Genomic DNA, 23,737 nt, shown 5'->3' on the forward strand with positions numbered 1-23,737 from the left:
GCTTGTGGGGGAAAAAAACGCTCATGGAATGATAACAGCATTTGGCAGAACCTATCTATGTGAAGAGACATTTTCAAAGATGAAATATATAAAATCTTATTACAGAATCTGCGTTAGCAGAGGAACATTTACAACCAATTTGATGAGAGGGATGCTTAACAAATATTCCACCCACCTCCAAAATCTGATCTCATTAGTAGACCTCTATTGTAGCCAGTTATTATATTTTGAATTTCATCAATAAAAAAATGTGGAAGTTTGTTTTCTTTCTTGTTACGTTAGTGTATAATACTCCCAATTTGGCCTCTTGGCCTTCAGAATCTAAAACCCTTACTGTCTGGTCCTTTACAGAAGAAATTTATTGACCCTGCTCTAGAGTCTGGTGTTGGGAAAGGGAGCAGGTTGTGGCGGTAGGCAGGTAGAGTCAGAGAGACCATGCAACACACTGTTCTAGAAGCAGTGGGGAACTAGATTTAGATGAGAACACCAGCTCCTTTCTCCCCATTGCCTCTAAACTTATATTGTCTTTCACCTCTGATACTTTTCTGTGTATTTAGGTTGTTTATTCTCACACTTTTCCCCTGGAGAGTGAAACACCCAAATTGATAAATCTATTAAGTAAGAAAACTTGGTGTAGGATTTAAAGTTTCGTTGGAAATTGAACTGGTAGTTTAGCACTTGATTTATCACCTCCTTTGGAGTGATATAACTTAACTTCTTGTTAATTCTTCATGTGCTAACACTTATCAGTGGAGCAAGTGATTAAATTTAGGTTTCCAATAGCCTGTTACTTAGAATTTTGGAAAATAAAAATAATCCAGTAATTCTTGAAAGTATTTGATCTTGTTTTTGTTTTTAATGTTTGTTTATATTTGGGAGAGACCGAGCACAAGCTGGGGAGCAGCATAGAGAGGGGGAGACACAGAATCTGAAGCAGGCTCCAGGCTCTGAGCTGTCAGCACAGAGCTTGATGTGGGGCTCAAATTCATGAATCGAGATCATGACCTGAGGCAAAGTCAGACGCTTAACCGAATGAGCCACCCATGTGCCCCAGTATTTGATTTTTTTAAAAAAAGTGGACGCACATATTTGATTTTAAAAGTTTTTGGAGCCTGGATGTCTCAGTTGGTTGAACATCTAACTCTTGATCTCAGCTCAGGTCATGATCTCGGGGTCATGAATTCAAGCCCTGCATTGGGCTCTGTGCTGAGCGTGGAGCCTTCTTAAAAAATAAAAATTGGGATGCCTTGGATGGCTCAGTCAGTTGAGCGTCTGACTTCAGCTCAGTTCATGGTCTCATGGTTTGTGAGTTCAACCCATATCAGGGTTGCTGCTATCAGCATGGAGCCCACTTCAGATCCTCTGCCTTCCTCGCTCTCTGCCCCTCTCCCACTCATGCTCTCTCAAAGATGAATAGACATTAAAAAATAATTAAAAGCAAAAAAATTTTTTTAATAAAAGCTTTTAGAGAGAAGAATTGTTGGGTAAAGCAGTTTAACAATATGGTAGATACATTATGATTAAATCTGTAAAACTACTGAGAAAATTTATTACCAAAAGGCTAACAGTTTTATTCATGGGATTAAGGGCAATTTTGCCCTTTTCTCCATTTCCCCAATTTTTTGTAAGTGGGCATGTGACTTTCATAATTTTTTATATTTATAAATAAACCATAACTAGGAAAATTAATGTGATGTCCTGAAAAGGAGTGAAAGATAGCTTTTATTTAAACTCAGTTCCCAGTGGGGGAAACGGGAAGGCACTGCTTAGTAAAGGTGAAGCTCTGACCAGTCGTGTGTCCCTCCAAGCTTTGTTCATCCCTTCTGCTGGCTGAAGGCATGACTTTCTCTCAGACCTCTTACTTCCCCAAGGCCTGCGTGGTTTCTGGACTCATTCTGTCAGTAGTAGCTCACTGAGGTCTTGCAGTCCGAAACTAGTCTGTTACTGCTTTTACCCTTGAGTGCAGGTCTTCCTGAGAGGTGGGAGTGTGAAGGATTGAGTCTTGTGGGCCTTGTGCCCTCCCCAGAGTTTGGATGGAGGGGAGTGAGTAGTTGGTGTGTTTTCCTTCCTTGGTTAGACCCTAGGACTTCTTGGGCTTCTTGAGAACTGGTTGAATTAAAGAGTAAGTGTCAACTTAGTTTCTTAGATTTATACTTTCAAACCATTAAGATGAAGAGATGGACTGGAGCTTAACAGCAACAGTTGTGCATTTCCACTGAAAATGTGTTTCATTTTAATCCATGAAAATAGAAAAGTGATTTCTAAGTGGTTTTCTCCTTGCTTTCTGGGTACTGCATTGCCGGTTGGCACAGGGTTAGAGTGGGAGAGGGAGAGTGGGAAGTTCTGCCCAAACGTTCTAGTTCCTAGGTAGCAGATAATACAGTTCCATTAATGACTTTAGCAAAAGGTTAAAATTTTCTCTTCTCTGATTGTAGTTGGTTGAAAGTGGGCTCTCTGCCTTCATAAATTGGTCACTCAGCCCCTTCTCCTGAGGGGCTTTTCTGCAGGAAACTTTGCCGTGTGTGCTGAGTTACAGGTTTCCTGCGTGTGGTACTTTTCACAAGGGGATAGGATTAGGCTTTCAGCTCTCAATGCTCTGCCTGCTGGTGGCATCACAAAGCTGCTGCCATTGTTTTGTGGGCTTTCCCTTTCTGTGACTTCATTTCTTGTATTCATTCAGCAAACTACTCCGTTTTCACTTGCTGTCAAGGATTTTATAATCTAGTAGTAGAGAAAAATGTACAGATCATTAATATGCAGTACAGGATAAAGGCTACAAAAATGTCTAGAGAAAATGTTGCCAAAACTTAGCTGGGATAACGGGCAGAAAGGGAAGGATAGGTGGAAGTCAAGGAGGGGGTCATGGAGGTGGTGGCATCAGGTTTCTTACCATTGAATTCAGCCTTGAAAGATTTCTACAGGTAAGGAAGGGGACAGGAACAAAGGCAGGAAAGTTAAAGATCTATTTGCAAGACACCAAGGACTCCAGTTTTAGCAGCTGAAATGGAGAGTAATCAAGGGAAATAACGGCTGGGAAAAAAATATTGGGCCAGATGTATAGGGCTTGGAATGTGAGGCTGAATAGTTGGTGTTGATCCAGGGCTGCTGGGGGAAACTGAAGGCTTTTAAAAAAGTGAGAATTAAATTTGGGCTCTCTGAAGAATAATGAGTGCTGTGGACAGGGGAGAGGTACCAAGTCCCTGGCCTGTGACTTAAGGTGAGGTTATTTGTTGCTTCCATATCTGTCCTCTGTGGCATCCCTGGCATCTGCGTGTGACACTGTGGACATGGCTGCCCCAAGCAAGCAGTCTCACCAGGACTCTCTTCTCAAAGAGGACAGACTATGCCCAGGGTCAGGGTTACCACATCTTTAGAGTTCTTCCACTGGCTGCCTCCCTAGTTTTTCACTAGGCACTGATACGAAGCAGACAGGGGCCACTGAGTGTTGCCAGATTAAGCAAATAAAAATACGGGATGTTAGTTAGATTGGAATTTCAGATAATGGATACATTTTTAGTATAACTGTGCCCTGTGAAATATTTGGTTTCTCTGAAATTGCAATTTAAGTGGGTGTCTTGTTTAATCTGACACTCCTAACCACCTTCATTCTTCTCTGCTCCTGGCCCTGCATTCTGCTTCCTCTCCTCCCATTTTCCATCTGTTACCTCCTGAGTTAGTCTCCTAGTGGGTCCAGAGTCAGATAGAGTATGTGCTGTCCAGGAGGAGATCAGTCTAGTCGTTTGGAGGATGGGTGTCCCAACTCAGTGCCAGGGTTTGGGACATGTGTGCAGCATGAGGTACAGCTTTCTGTCTAACCAGGCAGGAAGAAAGACCTTGTGTTCCAATGTCAGAAGGGACAGGAGAATATCAGGCCCTCCGGAGACTTCCAGGTTTCTGCTTGGTGTCTCAGAATGTACCCGGGGCCCAGAGATGATGTGCCTGCAGTTTGGCTCCTCCCACACCTCCTCCTCCTCACCTTCTCCTCCTCTCCCTTTCCAGTTGTCCCAGCTACTCACATGCCACAAACATGCATGGAGCTCCTGGACCCAGACATACTCTTTCTGAGCTCATACTAAGCCCTTTGCCTACAACACCCTGCCCACATTCTTTATCCATCAGCACCTCCCCATTTCCCTTCCTCTGTCCCAGCCTGGACCCCGTGCTCTGGGCCAGCAAAGAACCCTCAGCAAACCTCCCTCATAACCTTCTCCACACTTGATTGATTCTGCCTGTTACTTGTATGTCTCTCCATGAGAGTATGGGCTGACCAGGACCTGGGTCTTCACTAGTGTCTCCACTGCCTACCAGTATGCCTGTACCCAGTGGATGCTCATTAGATACGTGCCAAACGAACAGCAGACTCTTTTCAGAATGTTTACTGTCCCTTAAGCCCTTGTTTGTGTCCCTCAGAGAGTACCCAATTCCAGCCTCCCCTGGCCCAGTATATACACCTGGACATTTCACACCTCAAGGCTGACTGGGTTTTTTAGCACATTTTATTAGCATTAAAGTAAACCCAGCGGGAAAATCTCAGCCCTCAACCTGCCTGTCCCTACACCTTCCATATGCCCAGACCAGCAAGGCCTCAGGTGTCCTGGCATGAGCCAAAGACACAGCCGCAGCCTCTCCCCTTTGTCCCTGCCTTCTAGCCCTTCTAGCTTCTGGTGCTGCTCCAGGCCTGGACAGTTGCTTCAGGTCAGGTGGTGGTTCCCTCCATGCCCTCTTTTGCACACAATCTTCTATACCTTCTGGAACCATCTCCTCACTGGCATCAAATGCCCCTTATCAAGTCATTTATTGCCTGCATTGTTAGGGCTTGAGGGAATGAGTAAAGAGAACCACAATGTCTGCCTCCGGCGCGTTCCCCCGCTCCCCCAAGCCTAAGAAACCCTTCACCTGGATACGTAGAGTGAGCAAAGCACAGATGGATGGCATGTTCTGTAAGGGGGTAAGTGGGTCTGGGGCCCTCCACTGGGTGGTGCATGGGACAGTGATGTGTTGGGGTGTCTTGGCCACTACATGAAAAGCAGAGGAGAGGGACAAAGGTCAGGAGGAGGTCCAAAGGACAGTGTCCCGAAATCCCCAGGTTAGGATGTAAACAGCACTAGCTGCTGCAGGTACTCAATTATGAGCGTATGGGGGGCAGGCAAGGCTGACAGGGGCGGGGGGGGTCTCTTCAGATGCTTCTGTAAAAAGGAGCTTCTTCCCAGACACCCGTGTGGTGCTAGGAAGGGTCTCTGAGGGAAAGTAGGCAGGCAGGACAGGAATTTCCTGACTCAGTAGGTTAGAGGGAAGCCTCTGTGACTCGGGCTTTCAGCTGCAAAGCATCACCCTCCCCAGCCCCCAGCCTGGAGCCCCAGCACCGCTCCTGGGACAGGTGAGACCTCCAGGGGTTGGCAGGCAGGCCTGGGCACAGCGGACCCTGCAGGAAGTTTGGGAGAGGCTCCTCATGTTCTTGTTTCAGCCCTTTGCCTGTGATCAGTGGTTCGGTCTGGGAAACCTCAGAGAACTAAGCTGTCGATTCAGCCCTCTGCTGGCGACCACGGCAGATGGCTGACCGCTGAGGGCCCTTGTGGTCTGTGATTCCTGCTCTTCAGGCTGCCTTGGGACCTGGGTTCGGGATGGGATCTGGACACTAAGGTCCATCCTTAGCTCTGGGCCTCTGCTGGTGTCCTAACGGAATTAGCACCCCCGAGTAGGGCCCTCAGAGGACTTGGTGGCTAACTGATTGCTGGGAAGCAGGGGGCTTAAGTCTCTGCTCCTGGCCCGCCCTGCGTGGGGGCTCTCCCTGCAGGTACCTGAAGGAGTTCCGCACGGAGCAGTGTCCACTCTTTGTGCAACACAAATGCACTCAGCACCGGCCCTACACCTGCTTCCACTGGCACTTCGTGAACCAGCGACGTCGCCGGTCCATCCGCCGTCGGGACGGCACCTTCAACTACAGCCCCGACGTCTACTGCACCAAGTACGACGAGGCTACGGGCCTCTGCCCGGAGGGCGACGAGTAAGTGCCCTCCGCCTCCCCAGCCTGCCCTCAGAGGAGCCTCACATTTCCTGGGTCAGATACCCTCAGAATAGGCCAGGCAAGTCTGAGAAGCCAGCCATTGGGCGGCTTCTGGGGAGACGGCTGCATCCTGGCGCACCTTCCTGTGGCCTGGACCTGGGCTCAGACCCTGCCGTCCTCTGGGGGAGGCCCCTTCTTCTTTACCTGCTTTTTGGAAACCCTATACAGACTTTTCTTCTGCCAAGCAGAAGTGTAGAAAAGGCAGACCTGAGGACATCTCTGAGAGGGAACGCTTGTTGATCCTGCTTGTTTGAACCTTGCAGAGGCAGTAACGGGAAGCACTGTTGGGGGTCTGGGTACAAATCACTGAACCGCCCCTGCACGTCTTCTCCCAGAGGTTCAAGTCTTGTTCCCCCTCTCGGGCCCCAGTCTAATATAGCACTGGGGCAGGAGAGGGTGTGCGCGTGCTGTGAGCAGGCCGTTTCTCTGTGGACCTCTGCGGATCCAGCCAGCACTTGCTGTCCCCCAGGAGTGTGCCCCTCTCTGGAGCTTCATGCAAGTCAGCTCAGGGCCCTGACCGAGGAGCCTTTGAGAGGATGGGCTGAGCAGGCTGAAGTGGGAATTCTGGGCCCTGAGGGCTACAGCGCCCGCCAGGTGGTAGGACGGTGGCTCTGTTATGTTAGCAGAGCTCCTTGCTGCTGGCCTCCTCGACCCACTCTCCATGTGCCACCTGGGTCCTGGGGAGAGCCTGCGACAGGGAGGGTAGGGAAGGGCGAGGCCTGACTTCCCAGGCCATAGGGGCAAAGGTGAGTGAGCCTCCCCCCCCCCCCTCACCCCCCGATGTTTCAGGTGCCCATTCCTGCACAGGACCACAGGGGACACTGAGCGCAGGTACCACCTGCGCTACTACAAAACTGGAATCTGTATCCACGAGACAGACTCAAAAGGCAACTGCACCAAAAACGGCCTGCACTGCGCTTTCGCCCACGGGCCCCATGACCTCCGCTCCCCTGTCTACGACATCAGGTGGGCTGGATGCCATGCTGGGCTGATAGCTGGGGGCCTGGCTGCTGACCCGGTGAGTCCCACGAATGGAGTGCAGGGCTGGCACTCTGCTTCTCCCCTCATGCCTCGTCCCTGCTCTCCTTTCCTCCCAGAGAGCTCCAGGCCATGGAGGCCTTGCAGAACGGCCAGACCACAGTAGAGGGCAGCATAGAGGGCCAGACTGCTGGGGCTGCGAGCCATGCCATGATAGAAAAAATCCTCAGTGAGGAGCCTCGGTGGCAAGGTAAAGGTGGTCCCACAAGTGGCCATGCCTCCTCCTGCCAGATGTCTGTCCTCTCTCTTCTCCTGCCCATAGTTGCCCTAAGGATTTGGCCCACCACCGCCCTTTCATCCCATCTTCTATCCAGCCACAGTCCGGTCATTTGGGGGCACTTCTGGGGAGTTTCCCCAGATATACCTTGTCTATTCCCATCACTCCAGGCGCTCCCCGAATTCTTCAGGGGACTTTCCTATGTACGTACTTAGGAATATTTACATACACATATACATGTGTTTTGACCCTCCTGAGATTGCCCTTTTTTACCCTGTGAGCTGTATCTCCAGTAGGGGATGGTTCTTACCTCTCTCCTGGGTCTCAGTCGTGGCGTTGGCACATGAGGAGGTGGCCTGAGCTCCTGGACCCCTTCCCACGTGGCTGCTTCTTCCCCTTCTGCCACATCTGCCTGACCCCTGCCTCTGGCTCCCTGTGTAGAAACTGCCTATGTGCTGGGGAACTATAAGACGGAGCCGTGCAAGAAGCCCCCGCGGTTGTGCCGCCAGGGTTATGCCTGTCCCTACTACCACAACAGCAAGGACCGGCGGCGGAGCCCCCGGAAACACAAATACAGGTCCTTTGGCCCAAGCAGGCCAGCCATGGGAGGGAGGGGTGGCAGGGAAGGGATCATGGCGGGGGCTGCTTCCAGTATGTTCCCAGTGAGGCAGGGAGGCCAGCCCTAGGGATTACAGGATTGAAGGGCCCAGGTACAAGGGGAGGGAATAGTCAGGACAACTGAATGATGGGGAGTCTGCTGGGATCCTCTTCTGCCATGAAATGAGGTTCTTGGATCAGACGATCTCTAAGGCTCCTCCAGTTCTGATTCTGAGGGGTGACTGCTGGGGCTAAGCTATGGTCTGGAAAGTATGGTTCTGGCTATAGCCTGGCTCTCCTGGGGCTGCAGAGTACTTGGTACGAGGACCCGGCAGAAGGGGACCAAACAGTGTTATTTTTGCTGATACAGCCATACTCCTCCAGAGAAGCAGAGCCTGGCTTCTGGCCCCAGGAAAGTTCTCACTCTGTAGCTCCTCTTTTGTCTTTGTGAGCCTAGCCCTGTGAAGCAGGGAGACCAGAGAGGAGCCTTTAACAGGCCTCTAGTTGGCATTCCCCAGATCCCAGTGTCTCCCTCTCTCACATCCCTCTGACCCCACCATCTCATTGGACCAGGTCATCTCCATGTCCAAACGTGAAACACGGGGATGAGTGGGGAGACCCCGGCAAGTGTGACAATGGAGATGCCTGCCAGTACTGCCACACCCGCACGGAGCAGCAGTTCCACCCGGAGGTATGCCTTGGAGCAGGGGCCAGGCCCTTTGATGGCTGTGGGTGGCTTAACATACCCTCTTTGGGAAACCAGGAAAAAGGAAAAGAGGGTCTGGGCAGATGTGGGTGGAACTCACACTGATACCATCCAGGCCTCCCTAGGCAGTGCTTGAGGAGCCCTGTACCTTAACTGGGTAACTTGCCTTGTCTTGAGCCCACAGTCACTGAGCAGCCCCCTTGCTCCCAATTTTGTTTCTTCCTCTCACCCCGTGGCCTCCTGACAAGGAGGGCATGGACTGGGCTTAGTTACCTGGCCATTCTGGACTTGGTATCACTCATGGTGTTTAGAATCCAATGACATCAATTTTAATAAGAAAGCCCCTTCCAGCTGTTTTGTTTGAGATCAGAGCTTACAGTACCAGCAACCCAGCTCACTGGCCCCATGGTGTAGCCTTGGGCCACATCGGTGTGCCAGGATCTGGTATAGGGTACATAGAGGCACATGCTTTCCCTGCCTATGGGTTCATGGAGGCTGGAACATCCGGAGATAGACCTATGGACAGAGGCCACCTTGTATGGGTTGCAGACAGCCAGGTGGAAAGTTAAACGTAGATCCTAACCCAGGGTGGTTGAGGGATGCTGCCTCTGATCTTGGCTCCCTTAATGCCCAGAGAGACATTCACAGGTCACAGCCCTGGCCAAGACCCTGAGTGGAGAAGCAGCATGAAGATCCCTTTGTGAGGGCCAAAGCGGGGCTGGTTGAACCTGTGACCCAAGAAGCGGGGGGTGTCCTTAGCATGGGGATGGTCATACCTGCTTCAGGAGTTTAAATAAGAACTCAGTAGGGAGAGAGTTAGGGAAGTGGCATGGATTGGGGCCGAGAAAGGAGATTACGAAGCTAACCCTCCCATCTTGAAGGCACCCATGCCTGCCTGTCCCTCTCTGCCTCAGCCTGATGTGCCTCTGCTCTGCCCTCCAGATCTATAAATCCACCAAGTGCAACGACATGCAGCAGTCGGGCAGCTGTCCCCGAGGACCTTTCTGCGCCTTTGCCCACGTAGAACGTATGCTGTTCCCTTTCCTCTCTCTACCCTCTCCTCCCCTCACCCTCTCCTCAGGCTCAGTCAGAGGAGTGGCCTCTCATTTGCCAGCCAGCAACGGGCTCTGTCCTCACTGGAGGTTCAGTACCCCCCCACGCACATACCCTTTAAGGAACTGGCCTTAAAGCCCTGGAGTTTCTAAGGTCGTGAGACAGAGCAGGACCAGGCCCCTGGTCAGGCACTCACAGTCACAGGCAGGATGAGGCACCCTTCCAGAGCCAACTAGGCAGATCTCAGCAGCCACCCCATGCCCCTTCCATGGCAGATGTCCCTAACTGAACATGGCACTCTGTCCTGCTGAGAGCAGGGCTGTCCAATCAAAATATAATGCAGCCCTTCTTGTGTCATCTTAGATCTTCTAGTAACTATATTTTTTTAAAAAAAGGCAAAAGAAACAGGTTAAATTAATTTTAACATCCTTTTACTTAACCCAATATAAAATATCATTTCAAAAAAAATCAGTGTAAACATCAAGGTATTTTACTTTTTGTGTGTGTGTCCAAACTAAGTCTTTGAAATCTGTTGTGTAATTGAGAACTGCAGCACATTTCAGTTCAGACCAGCCCCGTCGTGAGTGCTGGCTAGCCGCCTGTGGCTCACAGCTACTGGACAGCCAGGCTCTCGGCCCTCACATCGCACTCTCGACCACCACCACCCGTCTTAGAGATGGGGCTCAAGTCGAAACCCTTGTCAACTAGAATCCACTGCTCCGGTTGTCCTTACCAGTGTCTTCTCAGGCTCAGGGCTTATCTCTGGAATTAGAGTCAAAAATAAGCTGAGGGCCCTAGGAAGGGGAGTGTTCGTGGCACACAGGTCGTCGCTAGCCATGGGCAACTGGGACCACCGACTGAGGCCACACAGAGAAGTAATTAGTGGCTCAGGCTTTGGAGTAGTACAGGTCAAGGTACAAATCCCAACTCTTCTGTTTCCTAGCTCTGTCACCTAGGGAGATTAACTTCTCTGAGCCTCAGTTTCTGTATCTGTGAAATGGAGACCCTGATCTTATTTGTATCTTCTAGTCATTGTGAAGATTCACAGTTAATGCTGTGGCACAGAGTAAGCACACAGTACATAACATTGATAGAAATAAGGGAGGAGCCTTATTTACATACAGGGGGTGCCTGGTCTCCTTTGGAAAAGACCCCGATGTGTGTGGTTTGGAGGTACAGAGCAGGCAAGGAGCCTGCCTACAGCCTGACCCTGTCTCTTGCAGAGCCACCCCTCAGTGACGACCTGCAACCTTCCTCAACTGTGTCCAGCCCCACTCAGCCAGGTCCTGTCTTGTACATGCCATCTGCTGCCGGAGACTCGGTGCCCGTGAGCCCCTCCAGCCCGCATGCCCCTGACCTCAGCGCTGTACGTGCCTATCCAGGGAGCGGGTGGGCACCATGCCTAGCCAGGAGTCAACACCTGCCTCTAATGCTCCCAGTGCCCTCTCAGCCTGTGCTTGGAGGAGGGGGCCCTGGTATTTTGCCTCAGGCCAAGGAGCTCTGCCCTTTCTGCCCCACAGTCTTTCTGTCAAAATCTCCTGGTGGGTGGGGCCCCCAGAGCCTGTGCTGGTCAGCCTGGAGAGAGTGGGTAGAAGGGACAGAAGCCTTTGGTCACAGTCCCCCCATAACTTCCTCATGAAAACTGCCCTGCGTGGTAGTGCTGCCCACTGGCAGATGCAAATAGAGCCAAGCCCCTTGCTGAAGACGCTCCCTCTGTGGAGGGGACGGAGGATGGGCCATGGCCTAGCCCACATTTTGCCCACCAAGCTACTCCCTCTCTTCTCTGCAGCTCCTCTGTAGAAACAGCAGCCTAGGCAGCCCATCTAACCTCTGTGGCTCCCCCCCGGGCTCCATCAGGAAGCCCCCGAGCCTGGAAGGCATTGTCTTCCCTGGGGAGTCTGGCCTTGCCCCTGGCAGCTATAAGAAGGCTCCTGGCTTTGAGAGGGAAGACCAGGTGGGAGCCGAGTACCTGAAAAATTTCAAATGCCAGGTAAGGGATGCAAGGGGAAGTCCAGTGAGGTCAGCCTTCTCCTGCAGGGGCAGGAGAAGCCCTGGAGGGCTGTCCTGGCCTGGCTGTGGGGAACATGACTAGGAGCTGGGACACCCTTGTCCTCAGCCTCTTCGACACTGAGCAGAGTGAGGGAGCCCATCCCATTTTACAGATGAAAACAGGAAAGTTAGCATGGCCAGGCACTTACCCTCTCACAGAGCCAGTGAATAGAGGAGCAGGGACTCCATCCACCCTTGGTCTTCTGACCCCACATCTGGTCTTTTCCCACATCTGGTCTATCCCTGTTGATAGAGTGGCAGGGCCTTGGGGAACAGGAAAGAGTGTCCCTAACTGGACTTCTCTGTGGCGTGGAGTCACCAGGGAGGAGGGGAACAGCTCCCCTGGTTCCTAGAGTAGGGAACAGAGTAGGGGTGGGGAGGGAGAGCAGGGTACGTGTGAGAGAGAGAGAGAAAGGGGGACTGGGTGACAGGTACCTGCAGCCTCAGTGGGCCGTGGCAGGTTGATGCTTGGGAAGACTCCTGTACTCAGGGGCCCTTCCTAGCACCACATGCATCCCATGCTCCCCGACTTTTCTTTCTCAGGCCAAGTTAAAACCCCACTCACTAGAGCCCAGAAGCCAAGAGCAGCCTCTACTTCAGCCCAAACAGGTATATGGCTCTCAGCCCCCTTCCTCCCCTTCTGGTACTCCTGCTGTTGACGGGACAGGCCCAGAACCCCAGGCCTCTGGGAGGGGGGGGGCCACTGCTTTCCCCATAACTTGAGAGCAGGACTAAGGTGGGGTCCCAGCCCCAAATCCAGAGAGGTGAGGGTCAGGCCCTGCAACCCCTTAACCTCCTGGACTCACTCATCAGCTGGTCAAAAAACAGTTCTTGAGCATCTGTACTCTGTCAGGCGCTGGACTCGCTTCTCCTTTTCCTGACTGCAGGACTCTAGCCTGTAAGCCACAGCTGTCCAACTCCAGCCTTGTGGCAAGGTTGTTGAGTGGCTAGGGTCCCATCTGAGCTTGGGGGCAACTGGATGAGCCCTGGGTCGCACCATTTCCTTCCCGGGCTTGGTCATGACTCCCATGAGCGGGCGTCCCATTGTCTCTCCTCCTCACTCTCTCTTTGCAGGACATGCTGGGCATCCTTCCTGTGGGCAGCCCCCTGACCTCAAGCATCTCTTCTAGTATCACCTCCAGCCTGGCAGCTACGCCCCCTAGCCCCGCTGGCACCAGCAGCGTCCCTGGCATGAACGCAAATGCCCTGCCTTTCTATCCCACCAGTGACACGGTAGAATCAGTCATAGGTAATTAGGCCATTTCTGTCACCAAGATCAGGACTGGGTCTGCGGTCAGAGAAACTAGCTCTCTGGAGTGAGATTCAAACCAGTGTGCTTGTCACTGTAGCCATTAGCCTTGGGAGAGTCGGAAGGTGGGCACCCTGAGCCCTTTGACCTAAAGGGAAAATGAGCCCAGGAGGTAGGGCCAGGACTAGCCCTTATAGCAAATTAGCTATTGCTCTGTCGTGCAAATTACAAAGTGCTGCCTCTTCTCTTGGACAGAGGCAGCCTAATTCCATGACATAGATCACTTGGCCCTCATTCCCTCACTAGGTATCTGTGTGGCAGACAACTGCCCTTCTCTGTCAGCAGCCCTTTATTCGTGTCACTTTGTGGCAGGTCGTATTTCAGACACCGGGATGTCAAGAGATGCAGACAGGATGTTCCTGCTCTCGAGGAGGAGGGACATTGCTCCCAGCCTCCCAGTCTAGTTCAGCAGAGGGCAGTGGGTATATGTCAAGCATCTACCATGCATTAGCCACTGAGGGCCCAGTGATGTTTCCCCCACCCTGAGAACTCAGGAATGAGACATACAAGCTGTAACATCAGGAGACGAGACCTCTGTCAGAGGCAGGGACCCTGCGCTGGGCCCCACGAGGTATCAGAGAAGGCTTTGGGAGAGAGAGCCATTCGAACCAGACGTGGCGTGGCAGACAACACAGGGCGTCCATGTTGGCAGAGGAGCAGCCCGACAGGCAGAGGCTTGAGAGCCTGGGTCTAGTGGGACTGAGTGTGAAGAGGAGGCAGTAGAGGGAGGTGGGTCTTGGAGACGAGTCCCAGAACCTCGGGGTCACGTGGCCCCTCGGGAGGCAGGGAGGCTCACTTACTGATCTCTTTCCCCAGAGTCTGCCCTGGATGACCTGGACCTGAATGAGTTTGGGGTGGCTGCCCTAGAGAAGACTTTCGATAACAGCACGGTGCCCCACGCAGGCAGCATCACAATTGGTACTGGGCAGTGGGTGGGCAGCGTGTGAGGGAGGGCTCTTAGGGGTCCAGCCTGGCCGAGGGTGGGCACACAAGCTGTCCTCGGCTTACGTGGCTCTGTGTGGCTTGCCCTGCCCTCACTGGGCCCTCTGGGGCCTCTCTTCCAGGCGGCAGTCTGCTGCAGAGCTCTGCGCCCGTGAACATCCCTGGCTCCTTGGGCAGTTCTGCTTCCTTCCACTCAGCATCCCCGTCCCCTCCTGTCAGCCTCTCCTCGCATTTCCTGCAGCAGCCCCAGGGTCACTTGAGCCAGTCAGAAAACACATTTTTGGGGACCTCAGCATCACATGGATCTTTGGGTAAGAGGGGGTATGTCTCTCCGGGGCAGCAGGGTCTGGGCTTTTGGAAAGTGCTTTTGGCCACTTTGTCCACAGCCAGAGGCAGTGCAGAAGTGGTGGTTGGAGCGGGGACTCTGAGCTCAGAGGTGGGTCAAGTCCGTGTCCCATGATTCCCTTCTCTGGGTACACCTGGACAAGTTTCCTATGTTTTAACGTTTGTATAAATAATGGCAGCAACCTCCTTATACAGAGGGTGCGAGGCTTAAACGAAATTATGTGAGTGAAGTGCCGGGCCCAGGGGCCGGTGTGCCACGAGACGCGGTGACCTCAGTCTCCCGGGCCTGGGTCTGCTGATCATGCCAGGGCGTTCTACACAGTCACCCAGAGCTCTGGGAGGCTGGCTCATGACAGCCAGCTTCCCAAGACACAAAGGGAGAATTGTGCACAGGCTTACCCCAGGCTTAAGGTGGCCTTCCTGGAAGCAGAGGCACCAGACAGACCCAGCTGTGACCCTAAAGGCTGTTTGCTGAACCTGAGAATTGGAATGGTATGGACTGGGGGTTCTAGAATGCACATCACATCACAGTGGCTAGAAGTGGGGCCTGGCAAGCTGCAGGCTCCACCACCCCGGGCAGGGTACCCTCTTGTGGGCGGGCTGGCATGAGTACTCACTGAGGTAATGAGTACCCAGAGCGCCCAGCTCACTGCCTCTCAGACAGCAGCTCCTAGTCTTAGTTCCCCTCCCCCAGCAGCTGTTAGAGAAGATCAGAAACAACCTCTCCTGAGGGCACTGGGCTTTCTGGTCACAGTGAGCCTGAGCCTGCGAGCCAACTGTTGATATCCTGACCAGAGATCAGGGCAACACGTTGATTTCTAAGCTTCTTTCCAGTTTTGAAGGTGGCTATTCCATTTTACGGTGATTCTGTCAGCTTCAGATGCTTTGTGTCACATTTGTCTGACTTGTTCATATTCTGGAAGCATCTTGACTGTACCCCTTCTTACTGGCCACACATTCATTCCTTTCATTCCTCTCCATGTACTTATCGGGCAGAGTTTTATAGAGTGTGAGCTCAACAGTCCCTCCTGCCACGGAGCTGTGGTCTAGTCAGGGAGGCAGACGTGCATGGACACTAGGGCCTACCCAGAGACTGTCACTCTTGTGTGGAGTCAGAGGCCCGGCTTTGTGATTCAGAATAGTAGAGGGAACCTGACCTGGGCGTGGTCAAGAGAGGAAGTGCCACCTGAGTGCGGACGGAGGTGCGTGGGAAGAGCTTGCTGCCGGGACCACGCTTCGTTGGTCTCAGTTCCCACCTCTGGGGACAGGGCAGATGGGCTCATTGGTAGTGCACACCCCAGAGTGTCCAGACACGATGACGTCTGTCACAGTTTGGGTGTATGTGTTGCTTGGAGGCCAGAAAGAATCCTTTGGTTTCTGGAACATCCTGGCTGGATTAGTAGAAAGGGAGTGAGAAAGAAGTTATTAGAATGAGAAGTGTGGGCAGAATGAGGCCAGAGGTGGGGATGGTCCCCTCTAGAAGACAGGGGCTGCCTTGGTGGCCACAGAGCAGGCACATGTTGTTAGCAAACTTCTGTCAAAGGAGTAAGCGAGTGTGTGGCTGAGTGAGCGCTCAGCCCAGCTAACTGGGGAGAATAAGCCTTTGGAGTCAGATGCCCTGACTGTGTATCGTCTCCACTGTTTACCGCTTGTGTGATTCTTAACACATTTTATCTGTTTCCTCATCATAAGTCAAGGTTCTCTGAACTTTTCCTGCTATAGCTCTGCCATCACCTGAGGCTCTGGCCCACATTTTTGCCCCCAAATCTCTTCCCTAGCCTCTAAGCAGATGTAAGGGGGTTCTCCTCTCTCTGGCCCAACAATCAAGTCACAATCACAAATTGCCACCTTTACAGACTGCTGTCCCTCCAAGTCCTTCCTGAGTCCCCTGAATCACCCTGTAGGGCGAGTGATGGGAACCTCACTTTACAGGTGAGCTTGCCAAGCCTTAGAAGTTAAGTGCCAAGTGTTGAGTAGCAGGTGGTGCCACAGTAGGTCTGATGCAGCTGTGGGCCCCGTACATAGCTGTGAAATCCCCCGGCCTGATATTGCCGAAGCCTTGCACAGCCAGCCCCTGGAAGCCTCCAGATGGGTGGATGGGGCCCAGGGTCTGGGTCCAAAGCCTTCCAGAGCTCTGATGTTCCTCCCTTTCCTGAGGCAGGTCTGAACGGGATGAATAGCAGCATCTGGGAGCATTTTGCCTCTGGTAGCTTCTCCCCAGGCACTTCTCCTGCCTTCCTGTCAGGGCCAGGGGCTGCTGAGCTGGCCCGGCTGCGGCAAGAGCTCGAAGAAGCCAACAGCACCATCAAGCAGTGGGAGGAGTCCTGGAAGCAGGCTAAGCAGGTGCTGGGCCCCCACACCCACTTGACTTCCCAGGGCCTGGTGGGATCCAGCCTGAGCCCATCTTACACAGAACAGGCCCAGGGGTGGGAGGCCCAGGGTCCTGGAGGACAGAGCAGAATTTCAGAATTCCAGGCCCGGAATTCCCAGTGTGGGTTGCTTATTTGGTTTGATGCCACAGCACTGCTTTGCTCTCCCCAGAAGCCCTGACTTTCCAGGGTGTTCTAGGTTCAGAGATGGGCCCTGTGTCCAGCTGCAGCCTGGCTGCTCCCGCAGGTGCTGGCCAGCATGCCCAGCTCGGCCTGGCGCTCCTCTGCCGTGCTGGGCTGAGCCCCCTTCCCCACCAACAGAGGGTCTCTTGCAGATCTCGAAGCCTCCCTTCTCTGCAGGCAGTGTCAGCCCCCTCCCCGGGCCCTCCCCAGACAGCTGACCCAGCTCTCCAGCAGGCCCTGTGGCCACAAATGGCCCATGCAGGCTCCCAGAGCTGTACTCGCAGGGGGGAGGGTTGCAGGGGCTGGGGGCCATCATGACCAGGTGCTGTGTTTTGGGCCCACAGGCTTGTGATGCCTGGAAGAAGGAGGCAGAGGAGGCCGGTGAGCGGGCCAGCGCGGCAGGCGCGGAGTGCGAGCTGGCCCGGGAGCAGCGGGACGCGCTGGAGGGGCAGGTTAAGAAGCTACAGGAAGAGCTGGAGCGGCTGCACTCGGGCCCCGACGCACAGGCCCTGCCCACCTTCTCCGACCTGGAGGCCCTCTCACTCTCCACCCTCTACTCCCTCCAGAAGCAGCTGCGGGCCCACCTGGAGCAAGTGGACAAGGTCAGCCCAGGAGTTAGGGGAGCACTGGGTGGGGGTGTACAGTAGCCTCAGCAGTGCTTGGACGGACAGATGGGTCCTCACTGCTCCAGGGACAGCCACCCCTTCTGAGGGCCTCTGCCCAGCTGCTGGGCTGACACAAAATGCTGCCCTCTGGGAGGGGAGGTAGGAGAAAATGTCACTCGTTGGGAGGTGAGGACGCTGGAGGCAGGGAGGCATCCGAGCCCACACGCACCCCCTCCAGCCCCCACAGTTCGGCAGGGGGGGGGGTGCTGACCCAAGCTGCATTACTACACCCGGGCCTTTGCTTCCATTGAGATGCTTCTCCTGTGCGCTCTGGACACACCAGCAGACATTCCGGACAGTTAGGTCCCCAGGGCTACTTTGTCTGCATTCCTGGGTGCCCTGCTGGATCCCCGGGGAGCATGAAAGACACAGCAGAAAGCGCGTTCTTTCTTTCACCAGGCGTCTGCAGCCAGGCCCCCTTGTTCTCGTTTGAGGACCGAGGGTCACTGCAAGATCGAGACAAGAGGCAGAGGCTTTGTGGACGGGAGAGCCCGTCGGGGTGGGGACTGCAGAGCCCCTGTCCCCCGCGCCCCTGGAAGCAGACATTGCGAGCCTTGAGGGCATCGGCTTGGACTCTAGCTCTGCCCTCTCACTTCACAGCCGGGGCCTGTGAGCACACCGAGCTCTGTGTCTTAGGTTCCTCACCACGGGGAGCGAAGAATGTTGAGAAAGCTCTTTGTCCAACCCAGGGCCAGACCGGTGACCATGATGTCACTTTCTCCCACAGGCCGTGTTCCACATGCAGTCGGTGAAATGCCTTAAGTGTCAGGAACAGAACCGAGCAGTGCTGCCGTGCCAACACGCTGTGCTGTGTGAGCTCTGTGCCGAGGGCAGCGAGTGCCCAGTCTGCCAGCCTGGCCGGGCCCATGCCCTCCAGTCGTGACCCCACTTGCCTGGCCCCGGCCCGGCTCAGATCTTCTTACCTAGGACTTTTTAAAGTATATATATATGTATGTATGTATGTATGTATGTATATGTATATGATTCTGTATATGTATACATTTCTGTACGTGTGCAGGTATGTGTGGGCGGCAGTGTGTGAACAGTGTCTGTGTGTATATCTGTACATAGATATAGACACACACTTTAAAACAGACTTACCAAGCACTTTTTAAAAGAAAAAACTATTTTGCAGCCCTCCCCTTGCCCACTCTCTCTTTTCCACTGCAGAGACAAAGTCCCCTCTTCGCCCACTGGCCTTCGGCAGGGGATACGTTTCTGTCTCTTTTTAAATGTAGGACAACTAACTAGTTTTAACTTCTTCCTGGGGCCCAAGCGGGAGGTTGGAAGGGGCTGAGGGGAGGGACCAAGCCTTCAGGGCAGGCCCTGTTCACTGCACCTCCCCAGGCCAGGGAGAGAGCCAGGGCTGTGGACATCCCCGGGGCACACCTGGCTCCCAGCTGTGAGGCCCGAGGGGACGTGCTGGGGTCGAAGCAGCCTAGCTCCTAGGTGTACCAAATGTGTGTGTGGTGTGGGGCTGGCAGGCCGAAGCTGCAGGGGCCCGTCCCCCTCCCAGCCCCGGGCCCTTGAAGCTTCTCGAGGGGCAAGGCCTGGGAGTTCTACCCCTCACGTTCCTGAGGCCAGGGATCCACCTCAGTCCTCTCCCCCTGGGCCCCCAAAGCAGCCCCCCTGGCCCCAGGGCCACCTACCAGACTGGCACTGCCCTCTTCATAACCCCCCAGCTGCTGTCAGCTTCCCCACCCCCCATCACCCACCCCACCCCCCTCTGGCAGCTAGCAGGGCAGTAGGTGGGGAGGAGCTACGGACTGAGGACCAAGGTGGGGCTCAGGCCCTGCCCTCCTCCCCGGGAGGGGCTCTGTATGCATTCCTTGGTGCTCTCTGAGTGCAGCTGACGTCCCGCCCATTTGGAGCGGACGCCTGTGTACGTGTGTGTGCGTGCCTGTCCGATGTATATTGTGTCTTAGCTTCCATTTTAAAAATTGTTCTGTACAGAAAGATGCAGTGGGTGCGGGAGGGCAGAGCGGGTGGAGGGGGGCCACCCTGCTCCCAGCGCTGGGGGTCTGGGGCGGGAGCAAGAGGGCTGTGAAGGGTCTGGCCTGGCCCAGGCTCTCCTTGGGCTCAGCACGAAAGGGCTTTCAATGAATTAAGTGAAAACTTTTTTTTTTTTTTACAAAAATGCAAAAATCAACAAAGCTCCAAACCTATTGGAAATAAAATATGAACTTACAGTGGTAGCTTGTTTACATGACGGTGAGGGAGAGCAGGCCCCCAGTAAGGGCCTCTGAGTTACCAGAGGAGTCAGCCTGGCCCTCCCAGCCCGGGCTGCAGTCCCGCCTGGGCCCCAGAGCCCATGCCCCCCCACCCCCCCCAGGTGGCTCAAGTGCCCTCTGAGCCAGGCCTGCAGGTACCCAGAGACCTAAGCTTCTGACTCTCCTGGGACCCTGTCATCAGCGGGGACCCCTTCACTTGCTGTTTTGCAGAAGACAACTAGAGGAACCAAGCTTTTCTCATAAAAGCACTAAAAGGAAGGATGAGGGTCCCAGCCTTTGAGCCGCCGCCTTCCTCCCCTGCTCTTAGCCGGCCTAGTAGGTGGCTGTGAGGAAACCACACCGCAGGCGCCCTGGATGGATCTCCGGCTCCGAGCTGAAAGGAGCCCTGGGGATGATCTTGACTGCCCCCCCCTCCCCCCATCATACTTGTGTGGGCTCAGCTAGAATGACAACCCAGCCTTGGGCTCTGACTCAGCATGGGGGCCACTTCCCCTCAGGTCAGGCTGTGACTCCTAAGCCCTAGGATGGCCACACGACTGCACTCCGGGAAGACCCGCACTCACAGTGCTCCCCTGGGGAGTGCCCGGCCCTTGTGCTAGGCTGCTGCCGCGCGCGCGGGGGTGCCTGCTAGGGTCCTGTCTGACCGCCGGTCACTCCCACACCTCCCTGCTCTATAACATGGAGTGAGGGGCTAGGCGGCCACAGGTGGAGGGGGGGCGGTCAGCTCAAGGTCTCCTGAAGGCTGGGGAGGGGTTTGCAGGGCCTGACTGGAATTTTCTGGACCCCGATGCAGGGCAACAGCGTGGTTCCTTAGAGGATGTTATTTGGTTTTGGTTTTTTATTTTTGCTAAGAAAGTTTCTAAGTGGCAGGTACGGTCCCAGGGGGGGGGTCCGCAGGAGACACGGTTGGCCAAGCGGTCCTGCCTGCTCCTGCTCCTCCACGCCAGCCAGCCCCTCTGCCCGCCAGTCCTCACCTCTTCAGAGCCAGAAGGCTGTCGGTAGCCACCTCGGGAGGAGCCAGGCTCCCCCCTCTCAGGGCACCAGTAGCCTCATCTTTGGTTGTTGGCGGGGTCGGTCCCTTCCCTCCCCCCACCGTGAATGGAATCCACACGCCAGAAAGAGCAGAGCGCTTTCTGCCAGAGCAGCTTTTCCCAAACAGGAGACCCGGGGCAGGAGGTGCAGACAGCTGCCCCCTTCCGCTGGGGCTGAGATGCGGTGGAGGATGCTGAGGCCAGGGCTGGAGGCAGGGAGGAGGGGGTGTAAATACTACCGGGGCACCAGCACCACGGGCCCCTCTGGCAGGAGGACCAGAGGGGATCTGCATGCTGGGCCTTCCGCACACGGGTCCCCAGACTTGCAGGGCCCTTCCGGAGCGTGAGGCCAGGCTGGTGGGGTGCGCTATGGTGGGGAGAACCCAGGCGTTTCAAGCCCCCAACCCCATCCCCAGCCTCCACCGCTACCGCCCTAGCTTCGGGGCGTGCTGGGAGGCCTGCTTGGCTCGCTGCCTCCGCAGCCTCGCAAACACCTGGGCCTCCCGATCACCCTTCCGGCTCTCCAGCAGCTGCAGGATCGGATCCCCTGCGAAGAGAGGCGTTTGGGGGTCAGCCTGCGGCGCCGGGGGTGGGGGTAAGCAGTGCCTGGCCAGAACACAGCACTGACCCGCTCCCCAGCCATCCTGAAAACGAGTGATGGACACATCAGCCAAGCTCACTGGACAGCCCGAGGTTGCCCCCCAGCACGGCGGCGCTGGCGCAGACACCGACCCAGCTGCACTGGGAGAGGCTGAGGTGCGCCTCAGGCTGCAACTATTGCCTTTTTATAGGAGAACCTTAGGCTAGGGACTTAACCTCTTTGTGCCTCAGTTTACTCATCTGTAAAGCGGCAATAGTAATACCTGCCACATTGGGTGGTCGTGCCGGCTCATAATAAGTGCTTGGACACGTGACCTGCTCTTACTCTCCAGCCTGGAGGATGCTTGTGCCCCAGCTCAGAGGCTCGGCCCATCTCCCCACGTAAGCCTGCTGGTGGCCTTCCCCCGCCAGGGAGCCACACCACACCTGGCCTAACAAACTTCCTGGTCTCCTGATGGGACCGAGAGATCTACTCGGCAGCACGAAAATCACGCAGACCCCACCGGCCTCCACATTCAAGGAGGGAGTTCTCTGACCCCGACTTCATTCGCTTCCCTGAGGGCCACCCCACCGCCTGAGGTTTTACAGGCTGCCCCACCCCCGCGCCCCCAGGGCCGGGCCTGGCCCTGCTGCACCCTGGGCCTCAGGCCTACCGTTGAGTGCGGGGTAGGTGAGGGGCAGACGGGTCTGAGGGACCTCGCCAGGCTCCTCTGTCCCAGTCAGGCCGGGCACTGAGCGTAGCGGCAGGAAGGCCTCCCCTTCCAAGTCATCAGCCCCCAGCGTGTCGTGGTCCAGCACCGTGAGCAGGAGGCAAGCTCCGTCCTTCCGGCATGGCTCAGCAGGCACCAGGCTGAGTGGGGGGACAGTGGGGCTCAGCTGCCTGCCCACCCCACTGTCACTGGCACCCACCCACGCACACAGTTCACCGCTAGATCTTGAGGCCAGGGCTGAGGGCAGACAGGCGGGGATTAGGATCGCAAAGCCAGCTCTCAGCCTAGTATGTCCTGACTCCTCTGTAGGCCTTCAGACCAAGGCCCCCAGACCTTCCCTGGGAGCAAGCCTCTCAGGCCAACAGGTGGGGGCCTTCCCCTCGCAGTCCCGCTCCTCCTCCCGGGGTCCCAGCAAACCCCTGTGCCAGGTGCCCCTCCCTGGGACCCAAATGCAGTCATCTCAGGGGAGCCCACCGGCCCCGCATGGGAGGAGCAGGCCCGAGGGAAGTCCAGGGCTGGGGAAGGGTGGCAAGTACAGGGACCCACTCACAACTCAAAGGTCTCATCAAACAGGGGGTGAAGGTCCTTCTTGTGTTTTTGTGTCTCCCGGGGTGCCAGCTCAGGGAACTCGTGCCTGGGCTCCAAGGTCAGCTGGACAAAGGGGTCACTGGAGCCTGGCAAGTGGGGAGGTCACCTGGGGAGGCCACGTTGCCAAGGATATCCCGGCTCCCCGCCTCGGCCAGGGCCCTGCAGCTGTGCCCTGTTTGGCAGCATTGCCCCCTCCTGGCGATATGAAGGAACTGCACCCAGTGCTCCCGCTCCGGAGAGACCTGCCAGGGACGTGGGGGGAAGGGGGGCCAAAGAGCAAAGACTCGGGGAGCGGCCAGTGGGCAGCCTGCACTCACCGTTGGAGTCCAGGGGCAGCAGGCTGGAGGCGCTGAGCAGTTCCACCCGCAGCTTCTGCTCAGAGGCGCGGTAGGAGACCTTGACTGTGACCGCGCCTAGCTCCTCTGAAGCCGTTTCTGCCTAGTAGGGGTGGGGCGCATGGGCAGTGTCAGCTGGGGCAGAGTGGAGGCGGGGCTCCAGGGACACAGGGAGTACAAGGGCGGAAAAGAGCCTCACCTGCTGCTGGATGCGGCTGCAGAAGTACTTCTGGATGAGCTCCCTGCTGGAAGCTGCCTGCAGCTCCAGGTCCCTCTGCAGAGCCTGGGAACGGGGTACAGCTGAGAAGTCACCTGAACTGTCACCCTCAACCACAGCCCAGTGCTGCCCTTCAGCCATGCAGCCAAGACGGGATGTCAGTTTGATATGGAAAGCACTGGGTGTTCTGAACCTCAGGCAGGGGAACGCACCCTCAGGACAGACGGGGCGGGAGGGGGGGTTCACAGGCNGGATGAGCTCCCTGCTGGAAGCTGCCTGCAGCTCCAGGTCCCTCTGCAGAGCCTGGGAACGGGGTACAGCTGAGAAGTCACCTGAACTGTCACCCTCAACCACAGCCCAGTGCTGCCCTTCAGCCATGCAGCCAAGACGGGATGTCAGTTTGATATGGAAAGCACTGGGTGTTCTGAACCTCAGGCAGGGGAACGCACCCTCAGGACAGACGGGGCGGGAGGGGGGGTTCACAGGCG

The 23,737-nt window shown here is 55.4% G+C and overlaps 2 protein-coding genes and 1 long non-coding RNA gene across 6 annotated transcripts in view; 1 reads left to right on the forward strand and 2 right to left on the reverse strand.

The window, feature by feature from the left end:
* Positions 1 to 19,726, forward strand: part of UNK (unk zinc finger) — a 33,882-nt gene extending 14,156 nt beyond the window's left edge. Inside the window, exons 1-16 of one of the 4 annotated variants that reach the window (XM_077754608.1) lie at positions 2,715 to 4,948; positions 5,795 to 6,004; positions 6,854 to 7,030; positions 7,162 to 7,292; positions 7,761 to 7,896; positions 8,490 to 8,607; positions 9,565 to 9,649; positions 10,899 to 11,041; positions 11,465 to 11,665; positions 12,268 to 12,333; positions 12,799 to 12,973; positions 13,850 to 13,951; positions 14,098 to 14,286; positions 16,482 to 16,663; positions 17,217 to 17,474; positions 18,265 to 19,726. In XM_077754608.1, coding sequence (XP_077610734.1) covers positions 4,929 to 4,948; positions 5,795 to 6,004; positions 6,854 to 7,030; positions 7,162 to 7,292; positions 7,761 to 7,896; positions 8,490 to 8,607; positions 9,565 to 9,649; positions 10,899 to 11,041; positions 11,465 to 11,665; positions 12,268 to 12,333; positions 12,799 to 12,973; positions 13,850 to 13,951; positions 14,098 to 14,286; positions 16,482 to 16,663; positions 17,217 to 17,474; positions 18,265 to 18,420 — 2,349 coding nt within the window. In that variant the 5' untranslated portion in view covers positions 2,715 to 4,928 and the 3' untranslated portion in view covers positions 18,421 to 19,726. Of the gene's footprint in view, positions 1 to 2,714; positions 4,949 to 5,794; positions 6,005 to 6,853; positions 7,031 to 7,161; positions 7,293 to 7,760; positions 7,897 to 8,489; positions 8,608 to 9,564; positions 9,650 to 10,898; positions 11,042 to 11,464; positions 11,666 to 12,267; positions 12,334 to 12,798; positions 12,974 to 13,849; positions 13,952 to 14,097; positions 14,287 to 16,481; positions 16,664 to 17,216; positions 17,475 to 18,264 lie in introns of those variants that run through there. The other 3 variants (XM_077754600.1, XM_077754594.1, XM_077754614.1) reach the window with 3 other exon arrangements.
* Positions 1,700 to 14,791, reverse strand: LOC144223849 (uncharacterized). The gene is made up of 3 exons (XR_013332848.1): positions 14,720 to 14,791; positions 11,874 to 12,073; positions 1,700 to 2,721 (listed from the first exon to the last, which is right to left on the reverse strand). It is a non-coding gene; the product is annotated as an uncharacterized LOC144223849 (long non-coding RNA).
* An 860-nt stretch (positions 19,727 to 20,586) lies between the features above and the next one.
* LOC144223853 (protein unc-13 homolog D-like) lies at positions 20,587 to 23,405 on the reverse strand. Its single transcript, XM_077754645.1, has 5 exons — positions 23,232 to 23,405; positions 23,015 to 23,135; positions 22,660 to 22,783; positions 22,053 to 22,249; positions 20,587 to 21,346 (listed from the first exon to the last, which is right to left on the reverse strand). The coding sequence occupies exons 1-5, from the start codon at positions 23,388 to 23,390 to the stop codon at positions 21,225 to 21,227; spliced, it is 723 nt and encodes a 240-aa protein (XP_077610771.1). The 5' UTR covers positions 23,391 to 23,405; the 3' UTR covers positions 20,587 to 21,224.
* Between the last annotated feature and the right edge of the window lie 332 nt (positions 23,406 to 23,737).

The sequence above is a fragment of the Crocuta crocuta genome, unplaced genomic scaffold (genome assembly GCF_008692635.1).
Source record: "Crocuta crocuta isolate KB4526 unplaced genomic scaffold, BGI_CrCroc_1.0 scaffold50, whole genome shotgun sequence".
NCBI lineage: Eukaryota > Metazoa > Chordata > Mammalia > Carnivora > Hyaenidae > Crocuta > Crocuta crocuta.